The 17,770-nt window shown below is 39.2% G+C and overlaps 1 protein-coding gene across 4 annotated transcripts in view; it reads left to right on the plus strand.

Moving 5' to 3' along the window:
- CDC14A (cell division cycle 14A) overlaps positions 1-17,770 on the plus strand; it is a 167,540-nt gene that overhangs the window by 80,064 nt on the left and 69,706 nt on the right. For all 4 annotated transcript variants that reach the window (XM_011226918.3, XM_034653979.1, XM_034653977.1 and 1 more), the window contains 2 exons: positions 2,868-2,930; positions 15,122-15,209. In XM_011226918.3, the coding sequence (XP_011225220.1) occupies positions 2,868-2,930; positions 15,122-15,209 (151 nt within the window). The remainder of the gene's footprint in view (positions 1-2,867; positions 2,931-15,121; positions 15,210-17,770) is intronic.

Below are 17,770 nucleotides of genomic sequence, written 5' to 3' on the forward strand. Positions count from 1 at the left end.
AACATTTCCATGTTGGTTTCCTACCTGGATATTATTACACGCCGGTGAAGTAGTCAGTGGGCCGGATGCTGTTATCTCATTGTTATAGCTGAGGAAACCACCCCAGGGAGGTTAAGTCACTCTTAGGGCCACAGGGAGTTATTAGCAGGGCTAATTCGAACTCACATTTCCTTACCAATTTGGAGCTTTCTAATATCCTTTCAGGGTGTCCTATAAATCAATGGTTTGTCAAAGTGTGGGGCTCACTAGAGATACAAATTCTCAGTCCTCCTCCGAGACTGACAAAACAGTAAATTATGGGACCGGGGCCCTGCAGTCAGTGTTTGAACAGCCCCTCCGGGTGATTTGATGCACTTTACAGTTTAGAGGCATAGTTATTTAGTTATTTATATGTATAATAGAGAAGTGAATATAAAATAGTTTTAAGAACTTTTAGAACATGTTCTAGAACCATTGATTTACTGACAAGTTACGCACACTAGACTGTGAAATTCTTCTTTTCAATTTTAAAAAAGATTTTATTTATTTATTTGAGAGAGAGAGAAAGAGAGAGAGCATGAGCAGGGGAGGGACAGAGGGAGAGGCATACTCCCCACTGAGCGGGGAGCCCCATCCAGAGCTCGATCCCAGGACTCTGGGATCATGACCTGAGCCGAGGGCAAACGCTTAACTGACTGAGCCACCCAGGCACCCTATACTGTGAAATTCTAATGAAGGTTCAAAGTCCATCATTCCATCTTGAACATAAAGCCATGATTTATCAGTCAGGAATGTACATATTGCATCGCCCATGGGCAAGGGTCATTATGGATTATAGATACACTATGAGCATGATTCTTGTTCTAGTTTCTTTTCTCTGATGTAATATGAGACTGATTTTGTTACATTTTGAGTTGAGAAAATTGGTATGATAAGTATGCGTTTTATGTATGTTTGTTTTTGACTTTGATATTTCATTTAAAAATGAATTTAAACTCTGTAAAAGTTTAAAATAGTTTCAGATATTTTTCTTTCCACTTAAAGACTGTCAAAATATTCTGGCTCACCCCACAGGTAATGTCACCAGCCCAGACTTCTAGTAACACAAGTTAAGAACCCTTATGAAGATATTATTCAATAAGTAATCCACAATTATATCATTTAAAAAGTATGTCTGAGGAGGGAAAAAAGTAATTTATTTATTGTTACTGTTGTTGTTATTATTTTTCCTATTCTGCCATCTAGTACAGGCTCACTCTTTTATAAATTTATGAAGTTCAGGAAGAGTTCACACTGGAATATCCCCGCCTGTTATGGTAACTTGGTAACTGGGTATAGAAATTTATGACATCCTTCCTGTGAGAGAGGAAAGGTGTAACTCTGTTCATGGATGAGGTCTTCTGTAAATTTCTTGTTTCATCAGGTGCTGGGGTTTATTTTACCCAAACGTAGATGAAATTTTAGACGATCTGACAGATGTTTAACCTGTCCTTAAGCAACGGAGACGCATTACCCCTCTCCGCACTTGCGGAAACCCCCGTGTTCTGGGCAGTTGCCGTGGCAACGAGTACCCCACTCCTAAGAGTGTAGAGAGGGTATGGTTGCATTTTTCCCTTTTTATTCTGATTTTGTTGTATTGGCATCATCGTAAGCATAGTTTACACGGGTGTGAACTACACACAGAAACATACACACACACTTTAAATGAAGAGAAAGGAAGGAAGGTTGTAGTCCCAGGTGTATTTTTCTCACTACTTTCACTGGAATGGTGCATACGGATCCACTAAGTTGCTTTGTATAAAGGCGAGATCATTTACATAACTTGCCTTGCTTCTAATAGTAGGGGTTGACTAACCCAGTGTTCTCAGGATTTATCATTTGTAAGAATCACCTAGAAGGCATGTTAAAATGCTGATCCTACTCCAAAGAATCACATTCAATAGCTCTAGGATGGGGTTTAGGAATCTGTATTTTAAATCTAAATTACTGTAAGCGTTTCTGTTGCAGGTGATCCATGTTCTGCATTTTGGAAAACATTGGTCTCTAACATATTTTCACAGATAGATGTCCTGGAGCTTGGCTTAATGGTTTCTTCTATTTTTAATGACTTGAATATGTAACCTTTAAAAGTAACGGTGGTTTTGTATTCTATTATAATCTGTACAGCTTCATGACTTATAAAATAAAAGACTGTCCTCTTCAAAATATTATATCTGAGCAAGCTGGATAGTTTTTTAAAGTTCTAAGTCATTAGTTATAAAAAGGAGTAATGAATGTTTTCTTTGTGTTGTTAAAAATATCAGCTCTTCCTCTAAATTGTAAGAGCAGTCAAGTACGCTTTTACTCTGTCAGTAACTATTACCGTATAACAAATGCTCTCAAAGAGTCTTAGGAACAAATAAGGGCCTATTAAGTAAAAAGGCGCTTTTTGCTAAGTATCTCATTGATAAAAAGAAAACAAAACCTCCTAAGAATAATTGATTTTTCTTCTTCTATCTGAAAAGTTAATCACTAGTATACATCCTATCATAGTTTGATATGAATTAATTGCATAGTTCCCAGTAGGTTTTAACTCTACATTTGCTAGTATGTTCCATTTTATATGCATAATTAATTTATTACATGCAAAATTAATGTAAATTAGGACTCTAGATATATTTTGCAGGACATATTTGCATGCTTTTCTAAGTGTTAAGTTCCACTTGTGAGAAAGTCTCAATGCAAAATTACTAATGTTAGAAGATGATTTCTAGATATGCATTATAAATGAAAGGTTTCAAACTTTTTCCTTCACAAATAGTGAGGATCATTTGTGAGCAGGAATTGTAGGAATGGCTAGAGAACTTACCAATTTGGTGTGGAAAAACTAATTCAAATTCTGCTTCTAGGGATTACAACATGGATTTTTTGACTTTGAGACATTTGATGTGGATGAATATGAACATTATGAGGTTTGTACATTTAAATTTTTTACAATATATAATTTCTTATTAATTAAAATCCCCTGTCCTCCAACACTCAGGTATTGCAGATTGAGTGGCTGCTGAAATAAAAGCATTCTGGAGTTTTCTATAGGTGTCAGTTTTGTCCTTTCAGCTTTGGTTATTGCCTTTGAACCAGGAATCACCAAAATTTTAGTTTGGGAAGATGTCGTATCTATAATATTCTTTCACCAAACCTCCGTTAACAATTACTTTGCACATTTAGTTTATAAGAAAAAATAATTTCAAAGTATAGTTTGATAGTGAAACTGAGTTACTCTGACTTTAAAAATTCAGGTTCTGTTTAAAATTAAACTGGACTTGTGCCTTGTAATATTTTTGACTGCATAAATTTTATTTTGAAATATGGCTGAATTTACCTAGTTCTACGAGTTGGCTGAATTTTTTTCCCATAACATCACGAAGCTTTCAAATAGTGTCTTGCCTGTTTGATGATGCAGAGTTTAGGCGAGGGCTGCCTCAGCTAGCTTGCGGTATAAGGAGACGCTGAAGAAGCAGTTAGGTTTTCTGGAAGATGGGAAGTCTGTAGAATGTGAGTGGGCCCAACATTCTAGGAAAGTGAGCTCATCTGTTGGGGTTCTCCAGAGGACCTGTGCAATGTATCACTACCCTTAGCAAGAGAGGATAGCCCTCCCACTTTGGGCTGTAGTTCAGGATGTCTGTTTGGATATCCTACTTGCATGTTAAACTTAATGTCTGAAAAGAAACTGACCATCTTTCACTCAAACATGGCCTTCTGCTTCATTCATCTGTATTAATGGCACCACCCTCCTGCAGTTCACCCGGGCTCAAGAACAGAAATGTTTCTCTTTCCCTCCCCAATCTAACCAGTATTTTAATTCTTGGGCAGTGTTTCATCTTTCCTGTGTTCTTTCTGTTCTCACTTCTTTCCCTCTGGCTCAGGTGTTGCGCCCTCTCTTGTGGACTATTAGAAGCACTCTCTAATGAGCGCTGGCCCTTTTTCTCCTGTTGGTCTGTCTTTCACCCACGTGACTAAGTGATCTTAGAACAGAGCTCTCATCATTTTTGTCCCCAAACTGCATTGCCCGGCAGAAATGGGGATAAACTCCTCTGTCCTGGCATTCTTAGCAGGCCACCTTGCTAGCCTTGTCTCCTTTTTGCTCACCGTACGCCCTCTGCATGCCAGCCCCACGGAGCTGCGTGTTCGCTGCTTCCTGAGTGTCCCCATGCCCTGGCTGGCCTTCCTTTTTGCCAGATGCCCATCCCCTTTAATGTTTCCCCTCCTCCACTTCGTGTGGGTCACATCTACACAGATCATTACTCTCTTGAGTATTTTCTCCCCTCAATTTCATGTGTTACAATTTGTACTTTCCATGTTTTCTGTATCTTGGCTTTATTTTTCTTACTGGATTGGAAATTCCTTGTGGATAGGGCACGACTAAGTGGAAAAATTTATACTGAGTACTTGGATAGAAAGATTTAACATCATAAAACTGCTCTTTCTCCTCAAATTAAGGAGGAGATAATAATAATTTTAGTACAATTTATTAAAAATCTTGAGGTTTTTTTTTTAAACCACAAAAGCGTTGTTATCATGGCATTTTTAGTAGTGGCAAAAGAATCCACCCCCTCAAGCCCCACCCCCACCCCAACTAGAAACTCATAAGGAAGGTTGAATGACCTATAGTATACACACACCATGAATGTTACATGGTGATGTGAAAAAGTGAATTCGAGCTACACCCCTTGTCTTGGAATGATTTCTATAATATATCCTTTAGAAGAAAACATACAGATGAGTGCCCATAATACAGTCCTCTCCATTAATAAACAATAATGAGACCCCATTTCACCCATATATGTAGATCTGTATCATATGAGCAGAGCTGATTTCCTGTGAAGCTAATAAAGCTTGAATTTTAGAGACTCCCTCCCCGCACTTGTATGGGCACCTTTTAAGGTCCTATACCTAATTTTGTATTCATAACTTTGTGTTCTTTTATTAAAATGGACATCCGTTAAAGGAGATATTGGGGTGGGGACTCAGGAGGGGGAAGGAACAAATACCACAATAAAGAGAAGAACTTAGCTTTTTTTTTTTTTTTAAGATTTTATTTATTTATTTGACAGAGAGAGGGAACACAAGCAAGGGGAGTGTGAGAGGGAGAAACAGGCTTCCTGCTGAGCAGAGAGCCTGATGCGGGGCTCGATCCTAGGACCCTGGGATCATGACCTGAGCCGAAGGCAGATGCTTAACGACTGAGCCACCCAGGCGCCCCCTTAGTTGACATTTTACTTATTCCTTCATCTTTTTTTTAAACTTTAACGTTGATGTTGAGAGGTAGTTGGAAAAGCTGTTGAAAAACCTGAAGCAGACCGTATAGTTTCATTCTTGCAAACCAACCAGCCAACCAACCGGCCAACCAACCGGTCAACCAAAAAAGTCTCTTAAGAATGTGATTATAGCCTCACCTGAATAAACAACAACTCAGGTAATCATGGGAGCCCGGAGGCAGCTGGTGAACATTTGAAAAGTTTTCTGTCAGATTACTTACTTTCTGAGAATGATATATCCATTCTGTCATAAAGCCCGGGAAAAGAAAATCACAAAGAGAAGTATGCTTTTCAGGGAGTGAGCATTTTATAAATGCTACTTAATAAATAAAGGAACTCTCTTCCCAACCATCTGTGGGCCTGATCCTTTTTTGTCGTAATTTCTCTCACTGTTCTCTCACCTGCTTTAACGAGTTTGGACATTGGGTGAACTTGAGGGATAGCTAGATACACATATTTCATGTGTTCCAACAATGTTGGTATTCCAATGAAGACATTGTGGTTTTCAAAGTAAGATTTTATCATTGACAGCAAATTAGGAGAATGTAAGCCTTAGATTAGTGTGGAATGTTCAGGATGAAGGTTTTCAAAGGCGCTTCTTGACTGAACTACATTTAATATATAATTTGGCTCAAGAAAAAGCCTAAATTAATGAGACTGCCTCTCTGAGTGAGATTGAAGGGCAGTTTTATGATAAGAATGCCAAATGTTGTTAGTGACAAGGTCAGCAGAACATGGGAAATACTCATTTTATAAAGTCTAGAGGTAAACCTTTGCTCATTCTACAAAAGGTTATATCCATTTTCCTCCTGAGATTCATGGGTCTAGAGCAGCGTTGTCCAATAGAAATACAATGAGAATTATAGATATTTTAAACATTCTAGTAGCCACATTTAGAAAAAGTAAAACGAAATGATGAAATTCATTTTAATATATTTTACTTAATCCAATATACCCAAAATATCATTTCAACATGTAATCAATATAAAAATTATTAATGAAGTATTTTACATTTTTATTTTTGAATTAAGCCTTCAAATCTCAGCATGTGCTCTATGGCACATCTCAGTTTGGACTAGTCACATTTTTTTTTTTTTTAAGTAGGCACCATACCCAGCATGGAGCCCAATACAGGGTTTGAGCTGAGATTAATAATGAGATGGTTAACCAACTGAGCCACTAGGTACCCCTGGACTAGTCACATTTCAAGCACTCAGTAGCTGCATGTAGCTAGAGGCACATTCTGCAGGGACAGGCTTGGCCGTGAACTACTGGGGTCCCTCAGAATGACGTGAAGCCTGGGATAAGCGGAACAGGCTATGAGGCCTTGCTTCAGTTGATCTAATTATTCACATAAGAGTTAAAGCCCTGTCATACTTAGAAGGCTTGGGGTAAGCTATCTCAGGCTCTTGCTTTATTCTCATGGGACTTGCAAAATGGCCCATTGATTGATGGACAGACGTATTTTCCAAAATGTGGTCTCTCAGGCCCTTTACCAAGCTGTTGAACTGTGCATTCTTCACACTCGTGCAGATCAAACCGACGTAACGCTGGCAGCTATGCCATGAAGGTCCCATGAAGTAACTGCAAGGAGGCGGTCCCAAAACTTCTCCTAAGAATCAGTGTCCAACATTCATACTTTCTAGCAGGTTTCTCAAGGTACTTTCAAAGAACTAACAGAGCAGCCACTCCTTTGAAATGTACCATTCATGGGTTCCCTTGAAAAGTGGAAATAAACCTTTTGCCCTTGGGAACAGCAGTGAACATGAAAGAGCTCGAGTATTCAAATTATGTTCCTGTGGGTATGTGAGGAATCGTATCCTCACATACCTCTGTGTGGTCACTGCTCATGTAGGATAATATCCTGCTTGTGAGACCCTGAAGTAACACCCATACACAGAGTCCGCCTTCAGTCAGCCTTTTTTAAATTCTTTTTTGGAGAACCATCCTTACCAAATAAGGCCTTGCTGAAAATTAATGGTGCTGCTCGTAAGCATTATTTTAAGTCATTATTCCTCAAAGAGAACTTGAGGTTGTGTCTTTCATTTGTTATTTGGATGTCTCTGAGGGGCTTTCTACTGTTAACTGGAAGGCTGCCATTTTGGATGATGTCTCTTTGTTGGCCACACATAGATAAACTCCCAGAGCAGCGTCCTGTCCCCGGGAGAAGGGAGGAGGAGAGAAAGGCAAAGAAACACGCTTCAGGGGCAGCATGTGGAGATGTCTCATCGCCGTGGCTGGCATTTATTACCCATCCAGGATTCGGCCCATGCGATTGCTAGGAGTTGCCTTAAGTACTTTTTTGGGGCTTAGATGGAGCTTGAAGTTTACATAAAGCCTACTTCAAAAATGAAGAAATTACTTTGACTTCATTCTTGGGATTATTTTATATCTTCCATTATATATATATTTTTTTTGCCCCCACAAATCATTCCTTTTTTGAGGAAAAAAAAAATGCTTTCGGTGAAGTAGCATTGTCAGTGTGAGGATAGTTCCCGAGTTATTGACTTGACACTTTGCTTTCACAGCTGCCAACCCGGGGCCACTTCACCAGTGGTTACTTGATGGGTGTGGTTAGAGTCGCCCCTGGCTACGGCAGGCCTGGTGACGGACCAACGGGTTACTGCCCGCTTGAGCGAGGAGTCACAGCGCAGGGCCTTCTTTTGTTTCTCTCATCAAGGCGCACGTGGAAAAGGATAATATTTGCTCAGCGCCCTGTGATTATAGCTCACAGCTGTTGACGACTGGCCTGGGGCCTCTGGCTGCCCTGGTCCCTGCCCAGGCAACTCCATTCTGTTTCACTGGGTGGGAAGCTTTGTCCAACAGAAATAATGGTGTACAGATAAACTTTTGTTATGTGAGGGTCAAGAAGCTGCATTACACTGTTTATGGCCTCAAGTTGATGACTTTTCAGTTTGTTTATTGAACAGACGTTTATTAAGTACCTCCTGTTTTCTCAGCATATTTGCTAGGTTCAATACCCGCCCCCGCCAGAGGCTCCCTGCAATTTCATCTCTTCATGTGTGGGGTTGGAGCCTTTGTTCTTATCATCTGCTCTCTTAGAATCCATATTTTCTTGCGGATGTTATCATGTCTAATAACCTTTGTCACAAGCCCCATCTTTGTGCTTATCAGATTAGTTGTCTACGCAGAGTTTCTCCATCCATGGCAGGCTGAATGTGGAAAATTTTGCTCCTGAGATAGTCTAGCAATTTATAAGTCATTATTATTGGCTATCTTCACCTACAGGGTATTCTTTTGGGAAAAGGGCATTGCTCTTCTAGAAGGCTATTTCACATTATCTTAGCCACATTACAGTGGAGTGCATGTGGGAACTGCTTACAAGAAAGTGTTGGTCAATTCTGGATGTCTGGGAGTGGGTCTTGACTCGTGGGCCTCTTCCATATTACTATCAGAGTGTATGTCTTAGAAATTAAGTCTGATTATATCAGTCTCCCACATTAAGTCCTCCATGGGCTAAACACTGACCAAAAGTGTGGAGGAAATGCAAACTCCTTAATATGGCCCCAAAGGCCCTCTTGACATGGGTTTTCCTTTCCCTCCACTCTTAATCCTTTTCCCTTCCCTTCTCAGACCCAAATCCACATAGCTTCCTGGACAGCAGCACTTCTTCATGCTTTTGTGCCTTCCAACGTGCTCTCGATCCCCCTCCTGCCTGTGATCCCTTCTTTCTTGCCCACCATATTTACGTAGATGTGTCTAAGTCATTCTCTGCTCTGTGGGAGCTCTTCTCACACAGTATTGCTTGATACTCTGTTTATACATCTGTGTCTTCCCTGCACTCTGCCTCCTTGAGCTCAGGAACCGTGTCTTACTCATCTTAGTATGAGTAAGTAACCCGGTAGCTTAGTACGCTCATAATGGGCCCTCATTAAATGTTTGTAGAATGAAAGAATAAATAATGATTGAATAAATACTAAAAACAGGAGTAAAGCACCTTTCAGGATATTTGATATAATCTGTTAACAATAACTACTTTTCAATGGAAAGTGACCAAGACTTAGTAATTAAGAATGCATTCTGATTTTGTAGTAACACTTCTGGGGAAAGAGGTACTGACTGTGGTAGACAACATCTTTAAATGATGTTTCTTTCTTTCATTACCGGCCAATCTATGCTTCAGGAGTGAGTGGTTTTTTTTTTTTTTTTAAGTTTTTTAAAAAAGATTTTATTTATTTATTTATTTGAGAGAGAGAGAGCATGAGCAGGGGGAGCGGCAGTGGGAGGGGGAGAAGCAGGCTCCCCGCTGAGCAGAGAGCCCAATGTGGGACTCAATCCCAGGATCCTGAGATCATGACCTGAGCCAAAGGCAGGTGCTTAACCGACTGAGCCACTCAGGCGCCCAAGAGTGAGTTTGTTTTTTTTTTTTTTTCGAGTGACGTGCAACTCACTTGCTAGGTATTACAATCTTCAACCAGGCTGTCATCAATTAAGTTTAATATATGAGCAGAGACTATCTCCAGGTTGGCTATGTCATCCTTCATTGCAGTTAATAAGTAAATTGTCAAGCTAACTGGGTGGTCTAGACTCCCAAGGATGGCCTTCTGTTAGTACCTTGAGCACGAAGGTTAGGTCTCCCATTGCTCAATGCGCCAGCCCGGGTCAATAATAGGACTTACTGCTGTTGAACAACCGAGGTGTGATGTTTCAAGACTTTGCTTTGGATTAGAGTTTGTCAACCAAACAGGAATGTGATCTGGGTGTTGTTTGCTTGGTCTGCCCTCTTGTTCACGGATTATGGAACTGGAAATGTGGGAATTTCCACCCTTGTTATTGTGAATTCCTGCCGTAGGACTGGAGTGAAGCCAGCTGCAGAGTGCAGGTAGGTGAGCACATCCTCACCACCCGGAGGAACTATGGAGGCATGCCTCCCACAGGAATTTGACTACTCAGAGAACTGTTAGAAGCATTTCCCTGGAGTTATCCTGTAGTACTGATTATACCATTTACAGGCTACAAGTTCAAAGAAGCAGAGCTCCTTCCCGGACACTGCAGCTACTAATGTGGAGGGACCCAGTGTTGCCACATCTACTAATCCACTATTCCCGTTGCTGGTTCAAAAATCGTGTTGGTTAACTCTATAAAATGGTTTGAGGTCTACCTTGTCCTAAGAAGTTCCCATGGTTTTTTCTTCCTCTTTAATTGCTGTTCAGTTTCTCTCCCTTCTTTTACCTCCAAGCTTCTTAAGAGAGCAGTCTTGACTCTCTTATTAGTCAGCCGGTTGGTTATGGTCTGTCCTTTACCTTTGTTAAGGCTCATGAAACTGTCCTTGCTCATTGAAAAGTCAGCAAACCAGATGGTTGTGTTTGGTCTCCTTCCTACTTGATTTGTCCTGTGGCCACTGGATGCTCCCTTTCCTTCCCTAACTTCTAAGGTTCCATCTCTTGCTTTTCTCTTCCTTGCATCTTTGGCCATCTTTCTAAGTCTCCTTTGCAAGCACTTTCTCTTCCTTTGCCCACCTGAAACACTGCCCTTCTTTAGGGCTCTGGTTTGTGGTTGAACACACTTTCTCCGAGTGAGGGCACCTGCCTCCAAGTTTTAACAATCGTCTATGTGCTTATGGCCTCAAATTGCTGTGTCTTGCACAGTGGCACCTGCAAATGTGCCCTGGTCTCCTGGGGCCTGCATCAGCAGACGCGTCACTGGTCTGAGCTGCTGGAGCAGCCGCCTAAGTGTTTTCTACCACTCATGTCTCCCCACCCCAGCTGGAGCGAGCACAGGTGAAACAGTCACCCACATGGGGCCCTCCTCTTTCCCTCCACCACACTGTCACTCTCCAAAGCAAATCTAAATTAATAATCTAGAGCTTAATTATCTAAACCCAGATGGCATGGCATTTTAATTTAAACCAAATAACTCAAATATTTGCTTTGCTTTGAGAACATAAAGTGCCAATTACTGCAGCATATTTGTCTTTATGTGGTACAACTATACCTTTGACACTATTTTATTGTTTTAGAAATTAGGGAAATATGAGGAAGGTACTTCTTAATGAATTAAAGAAGACTTGGAGTTCTGTCTTTTTGATTTTTCAAATAGTCTTGTGCCATCGTTAAACCTCTTATATACTTCCATTATAGCTCTTTTCAAAGTGTAATGCAACTTTTTTTTTTTTAATTGGTGTCTTGGTCTGAGTTTCTGTAACAAAAATACCATAGACTGGGTGGTTTAAACAACAAACAATTATTTCTCACAGTGCTGGAGGCTGTGGCCGTATTCTTCCTGTGTCTTCACATGGTAGAAGGGCAAGGGCAACGATTATCCCATTCATGAAGGCTCCATCCTTATGACCTCACTGCCTCCCAAAGACCCCACCTCCAGATAGGATCATACTGGGGATTAGGTTTTGACATATGAATTTTGAGGGGACACGAACGTTCAGTCTATAGCAGTGGGTACAAGGTAGAGCTAATCACACTCCCCGCATAGGGTTGCTGTAGCATGAAATGAGTTGCATGTAACCGAGTAGTGCCTAGCACACAGTCAGTGCTTTATATGTATTTGCACCTATTATTATTACTGTTCTTCGTCACTTCCACTTGCTTTCAGGCTCCTTAGGAACACAGAGAAAGTACTTTTTATTATTTTATGTGTGACACCAAGTTATAGTCCTTGACATATAATAAAGATTCAACAAATGTTTTAAGGAATGTTGGATTGTGTTTAAACACTGTCCATGTTGTCTTAGAAAACATATCTGTTGATAAAGGGAATCAATGCTGTAATTGTTGACCTCAAGGTCTATCTTTCCTGTTTTACTGTCTGTTCATTACAATGGTAAAAGGCCAAAGGATTTTCAGTGTTGGGACTGAAAAATGTATTTGCGACCATTATGACAGAGGCATGCCTTACCGGCATAGAAGTATTTCTTAGAAGTTGTAAAAATTTATGTTTTCAAGTCAAATTATGTTTTCTTTTTAATTTTTTCAGTTTTAATACTGTCTACTTTATAAGCCACCTTGATTTCTGTTTCTTTTTCTTTTTTTCAAATTATATTTTATTTTATTTTATTTTTTTTAAAGATTTTATTTATTTATTTGACAGAGATAGAGACAGCCAGCGAGAGAGGGAACACAAGCAGGGGGAGTGGGAGAGGAAGAAGCAGGCTCATAGCAGAGGAGCCTGTTGTGGGGCTCGATCCCATAACGCCGGGATCACGCCCTGAGCCGAAGGCAGATGCTTAACCGCTGTGCCACTCAGGCGCCCCTCAAATTATATTTTAAACGCACCAGCAGAGTTAGCTATTTCAAAGAAATCTGGTTGTAGACTGAATCTTTTGTAGACTGAAGAATCCTATAGTAAAGTGAGTATTAACACTTAAGTATATCATTTTCAGGAATTCAAATTTTTAATTTTATTTTCTTATAGTGAAGAGCAGGTGCAGTTTTCCTACATAGTACTTGGTAGGCAGTAGTAGGCTTTGGAACGTAAGAGGTAAAACCATCCTCTTGCCTCATCCTTGCTGAGATGTTTGTCAAATGTGGTAGGGCTGGAAAGTACCTTCAGTTCCTGTCTGATCGAGATTTCTTTGAAGTGTGTGTGTGTATTTAATTAGAAAACCAATTTGTGTCATCTTAAATATTTTATTGTTGATAAATATTGATATTTATATAATTCACTGTGAAAGAAGGCACAAATATTAATTTGGGAAGCTTACTGAAGTAAGCTTATGTTATATTAGTCAGTTGAAAGCTGTAACTTTCTTATTAATTTTTTTTCAGATTTGGATCTAAGACCCAAATCTCATTGTTTACTCCATCCACCTTATCCAAGCTACTGAATATAGTCCAATATTATCTGATGTTTATCTTTTTGGGTAGGCAGATTTGCAAACATATTCTTTTGGTTGTGAATATATCTTAGTGAGTCCACTGTCTCTCTCCATATGATTGATTATAAAAGGTTACTGTTTAACCAAGTGGATGTCTATAATCCAGATAAACAGAGGTAGCACAATATATTTATCTAGGCTTACTTAGTGGTCAAGGATACAGAAATAGTGAACATAGAAACCTATTTTCTTTTACTGTTCATAAAGAATTGCCTTTAGCCTTTTGATGATTAGAGCATACCTTTATTTTTGAAATTTTAAATGATGTTTTAAGCTTATTAATTATTTAAGAGGGATATTGGAGCATTAGAGAATGCTTTCTTTAAAAAAGAAAAAGTTTAATTATCATAAAGAGATTCTTTGTTCAAATTGTTATGAATAGATAGTTATGCCTGAGAATACAATTTGGCATGTATAATCATAACACTCAGTAGCTCTAAGATTTTATTTCTGGTATTATGGGGATATTGTATTTATTATAGTTAGATTAATGCAGTTCAGACATTTATAAGGTGTCATGTAAGGTTTCATTTATAACTTTTTATAGCTGGAAAGAAACATCTCATTTTAAACATAGAAATTGTACAGCTAAGTTTTGATTTTCATGAAAACTGGAAATGATAATAGTAGTGTAAGTCATTAAAGTAGAGGCTCCTTTTCCTTGATGGTATTACTCCATTTAATCTAACAAATACCTAAAAGCTCTTACAGTAGAATGCAACTGTATTTGATACATATTCCTACCATTGAGGGTATGTGCCATGTGATGGTGGAAGAGAAAGCCTTTTTAATGAATAGTCTTGACCCGGTAAAGAGAACTGCTTTCCTTCCCAGCCTGGGGAGGTATCTGTGCAGTACTAGAGGGCCTCTGGGGTGGAGATGGGGACTAGAAGCTGGGCCTGGTGGTGGGGTGGGGGTGGGGTTGTGGGTGGACTAAAGAATGCTTATGTGAAGAAGTGATACATATATTTTATGATGCATTGCACAGATGTGTCCCAATTCCCTGCAAATCTTGGGTACCTTCAGCCCTGCCCCAGTGTTCCATGGGCTTAGAGGCCCATCAGGAAGGGAAGGAAGTAGAGGAGATATTGAGCAGTGGGAGGATGCTGGGCCCCTTCCCTGGTCTTCAAGCCTTTTCTGAGGATCCTTTAGAGAGTGTAGACCAGAGGTTGACAACTGGTGATCAAAGGCAGCCCACAGGTGTGTTTTATTTGGCTTCATTTTATTTTAAAAACTTAATTTAAAATAGTCAACATCAAATACATAGAGATTCACATGAAAACCCATTCAGCAGGTCAGCCACATTCAGTTGGCCTTTCCTGCAGGGCGACTCTTTAGCCAGAGCTGAGGAGCCACCTGCCTTTTTTATGTCTCTCACCTGGCCTGTGTAGCTGTTTGCATTTGCAAACCCTGTGGGAGACCTTGGCTGACTTCTTTTGTGGTGTACCTCCAAGGTTTGATGATCCTGTGTTCTTCACTCCTGCCTTCTTCCGTTTCCCAGTTGAAAGTCAGCATTGACAACAGTAGCAACCTATAAAAACAGAAAAAAAAATGAAAGTGTGTTTTCATTATGACCCTGATATTTATAGATTTTTTCATTCTTTAAAATATGTTTACCATGTTCATGGAAAGTGCTTATATTTCCTTTTATCTTCTTTTCCTTTACTTATTGTGGAGACAAGCAATGTTTGTTTTCATTTCATTTCGTTGCAGAGTAGCCAGGAGACAGAATTATTTTAAGCAAGGTACCTCCACTTTAAGTAAAGTTTTTAAAACTTTTCAAACTGTCTAGATAACAAAACTTTTTCTGAACCGGATTGAAATATCATTTTGAGTATCGGATGCATGTTTTTATTTTAAGCTGTATTACTTTGTTTTCATATATGTCTAATAGTACTAACAGAGTGAAAAGCAGTTTTATTTGTAAGGGTTTCCTAAATTGTATAAGAATTATAAAATATTTTTCTTCTCTTTTCTCACAAAATTCTACCAGCGAGTTGAAAATGGTGACTTCAACTGGATTGTTCCAGGAAAATTTTTAGCATTTAGTGGACCACATCCAAAAAGCAAAATTGAAAATGGTAGGTTTTTCTTTACTTTACCATCCAACAATTTATTTCAGTTCATCTTTAATTTCTTAATTTCCTCAGATAATCCTTTCTTTTGGTAATAGTCTCCAAAGAATATTTATTTATTAAAAAATTGAACAGTAGTAATTAGTATGTTAAATATTATAGTTTAGTAGGTGGAGCTATAATCCTGTTCTAAAACTAGAAAATTTTGGGGGTGCCTGGGTGGCTCAGTTGGTTAGGTGTCTGCCTTCAGCTCAGGTTGTGGTCCCAGGGTCCTGGGATGGAGCCCCAGTTTGGGCTCCCTGCTTCTCCTTCTGCCTCTGCCTCGCTTTCTCTCTGTCTCTCATGAATTAAAAAAAAAAAGAGAGAAAAAATCTAAAAAAAAAAAAATTCAAAAAATTTTAAATTGTTATAAATAGGCACTTTACCTGACCCAGTTATCAAAGAAGAATCTGAGAAGCAAACTGGTCAAGCTAGTAAGCAGATTGTTGAATTCTATCAGTGGTTTTGGGATTTATTTGGTGGTAGAGTGCTGCATCAGGGTATTCTTTGGTGGACAGTAACAGTGATGATGTCAATAGGTTCATTTATTGAGTACTTGCTATACACTAGTTACTGTCTAAGCACCACATTATCTCATTTAGTACGCACTTCTATGAGATATAGGTACATTTATCGCCATTTTGGAGAGGAAGAAACTGAGGCTTATGAGTAGGGAATTTGCCCAGAGTCATAGGGGGAGCTGGACTCCATCCCAGAGCTGGGCTCCACCACACTGATCTATTTAGTTCCATTGTGACAACGAGAACACCTGTCTAGCTGACAGTAATTAAACTACTCATTTGCACTATATGTATGGCCAGGGGCACACATATTCAGGAAAACAAAAAAAGCAAAACAAAGAAGCAGCCTCTTGAATAAAACAGACTCAGCTCTGTGAGTTTTCCCATTTATATTTATTTTCTATTTATTTATTTTCATCTGCCAACATTCCTAGAAGACAAGTAATGATAGGCACCAAAGGTTTAAGAATAATTTATGGGAGGAGTACATAAAATTAGAAAATTTCACCTATGAACATAATAGCTCCTTTTTTTTTTTTTTTTTGCTCTTTATCTGGTCATAGACCTGGAACATCAGTCTTTTGAGGGAACATAACCTGAAACCCTGAGTTTTGATTTATTCTCCTTTTATCACCATTGTCTTCCTAAGTATTAATTCTAAGATCTAGTTTCATTGTCTACTGTGAATCGGGCATTCAGATTTGCTGATGTGTTTGAGCTTCCAGAGATGCTTCTCAGTTCATACCCACCACATACCTTCCAGGGAACTCTGTTTGAATCATGGTTTCCCTTTGATGGGTAATGTGAGTCTAGGGAGTTAAGCTACCAAATTGGAGTCTTCTACACTGAAGCCAGAATTACATCTTCTCATTCACGAATTTGCTAATGAATCTATTTTGTTCCAGACATTGATTAACCTCTATCATGTTGGGTTCTCAGGAGGAACATGTTCAGTGTCTAAGGAAACTGCTTTCTTGGCAGTTGGTCTTTCAAGACAGAATTGATTCAATTTACCTTTGGCCTTCTGTGCAAAATGATCTGACTCAGACCGAGAAAATCTTAGAAGGCATATGGCTTCAGTGGAGGCTTTGTTGGTGGGTGCTCGTTTGATGAAGTTGTAAGAATTTTGCCATATAGGAGTCCTGTGTTTTATGACATTTTCTTCAAGAGAAGATGAGAGGTGTAATTTACAGAATCATTTAAAATATTTTTAGAGAGATAATACATGCTTATATTAAAAAATAAAATGCTTATGAATTAATAAAAAGCACATAAAAATGATCTATAATTATTCTACCCAAGTTTTCTAGGGCTAGGAGTTGGTGGTGGGATTATGGGAATTTTAAATTTCTTTTCATCTGCTTCTCTTTATTTGTGTGCACACATTTTTTCCCTCTTCCAGTGAACACACACACACACACACACACACAAACCTTTCTTCCTTTATAGCATAGCATCATGAGCACTGTCTTTAAAAAAAATGTATGTATGTACGTATTTATTTATTTTAGAGAGGGAGTGAGAAGGGGTGAGGGAGCAGAGGGGCAGAGGGAGAGGGGGAGAGAGAATCTCAAGCAGACTCCCCACTGAGCGCAGAGCCCCATGCAGGGCTCGATCTCATGACCCTGAAATCATGACCTGAGCCAAAATGAAGAGTAGGCCGTGTAACTGACTAAGCCACCCAGGTGCCCCATGATTACTCTTATATCAGCTTTTTTCACTTAACATATCACAGCCTTCTTTCCATGGTAGTGAATGTCGATTTTTCATTATACTTTTCCATGACTGCATTGTATGTTATTCAGCAATGTGCCATAATGCTGTTACTTTTTGAATGACATCTACATTGTTTACAGTTTCTCACTCTTCATGGTTGGCAAATGTTCATACATTTCTTTGTAGTTCTCCTTTCCCCTCTAAATTCTTAAGTAGGATACAAGGCTATGAATATTTTGTGTGACGGGTCTTTTTTTTTTTTTTTAATTGAAAAGCAGTTGACCTACAATA

Source organism: Ailuropoda melanoleuca, chromosome 2 (assembly GCF_002007445.2).
Source record: "Ailuropoda melanoleuca isolate Jingjing chromosome 2, ASM200744v2, whole genome shotgun sequence".
NCBI classification, from domain to species: Eukaryota; Metazoa; Chordata; class Mammalia; order Carnivora; family Ursidae; genus Ailuropoda; species Ailuropoda melanoleuca.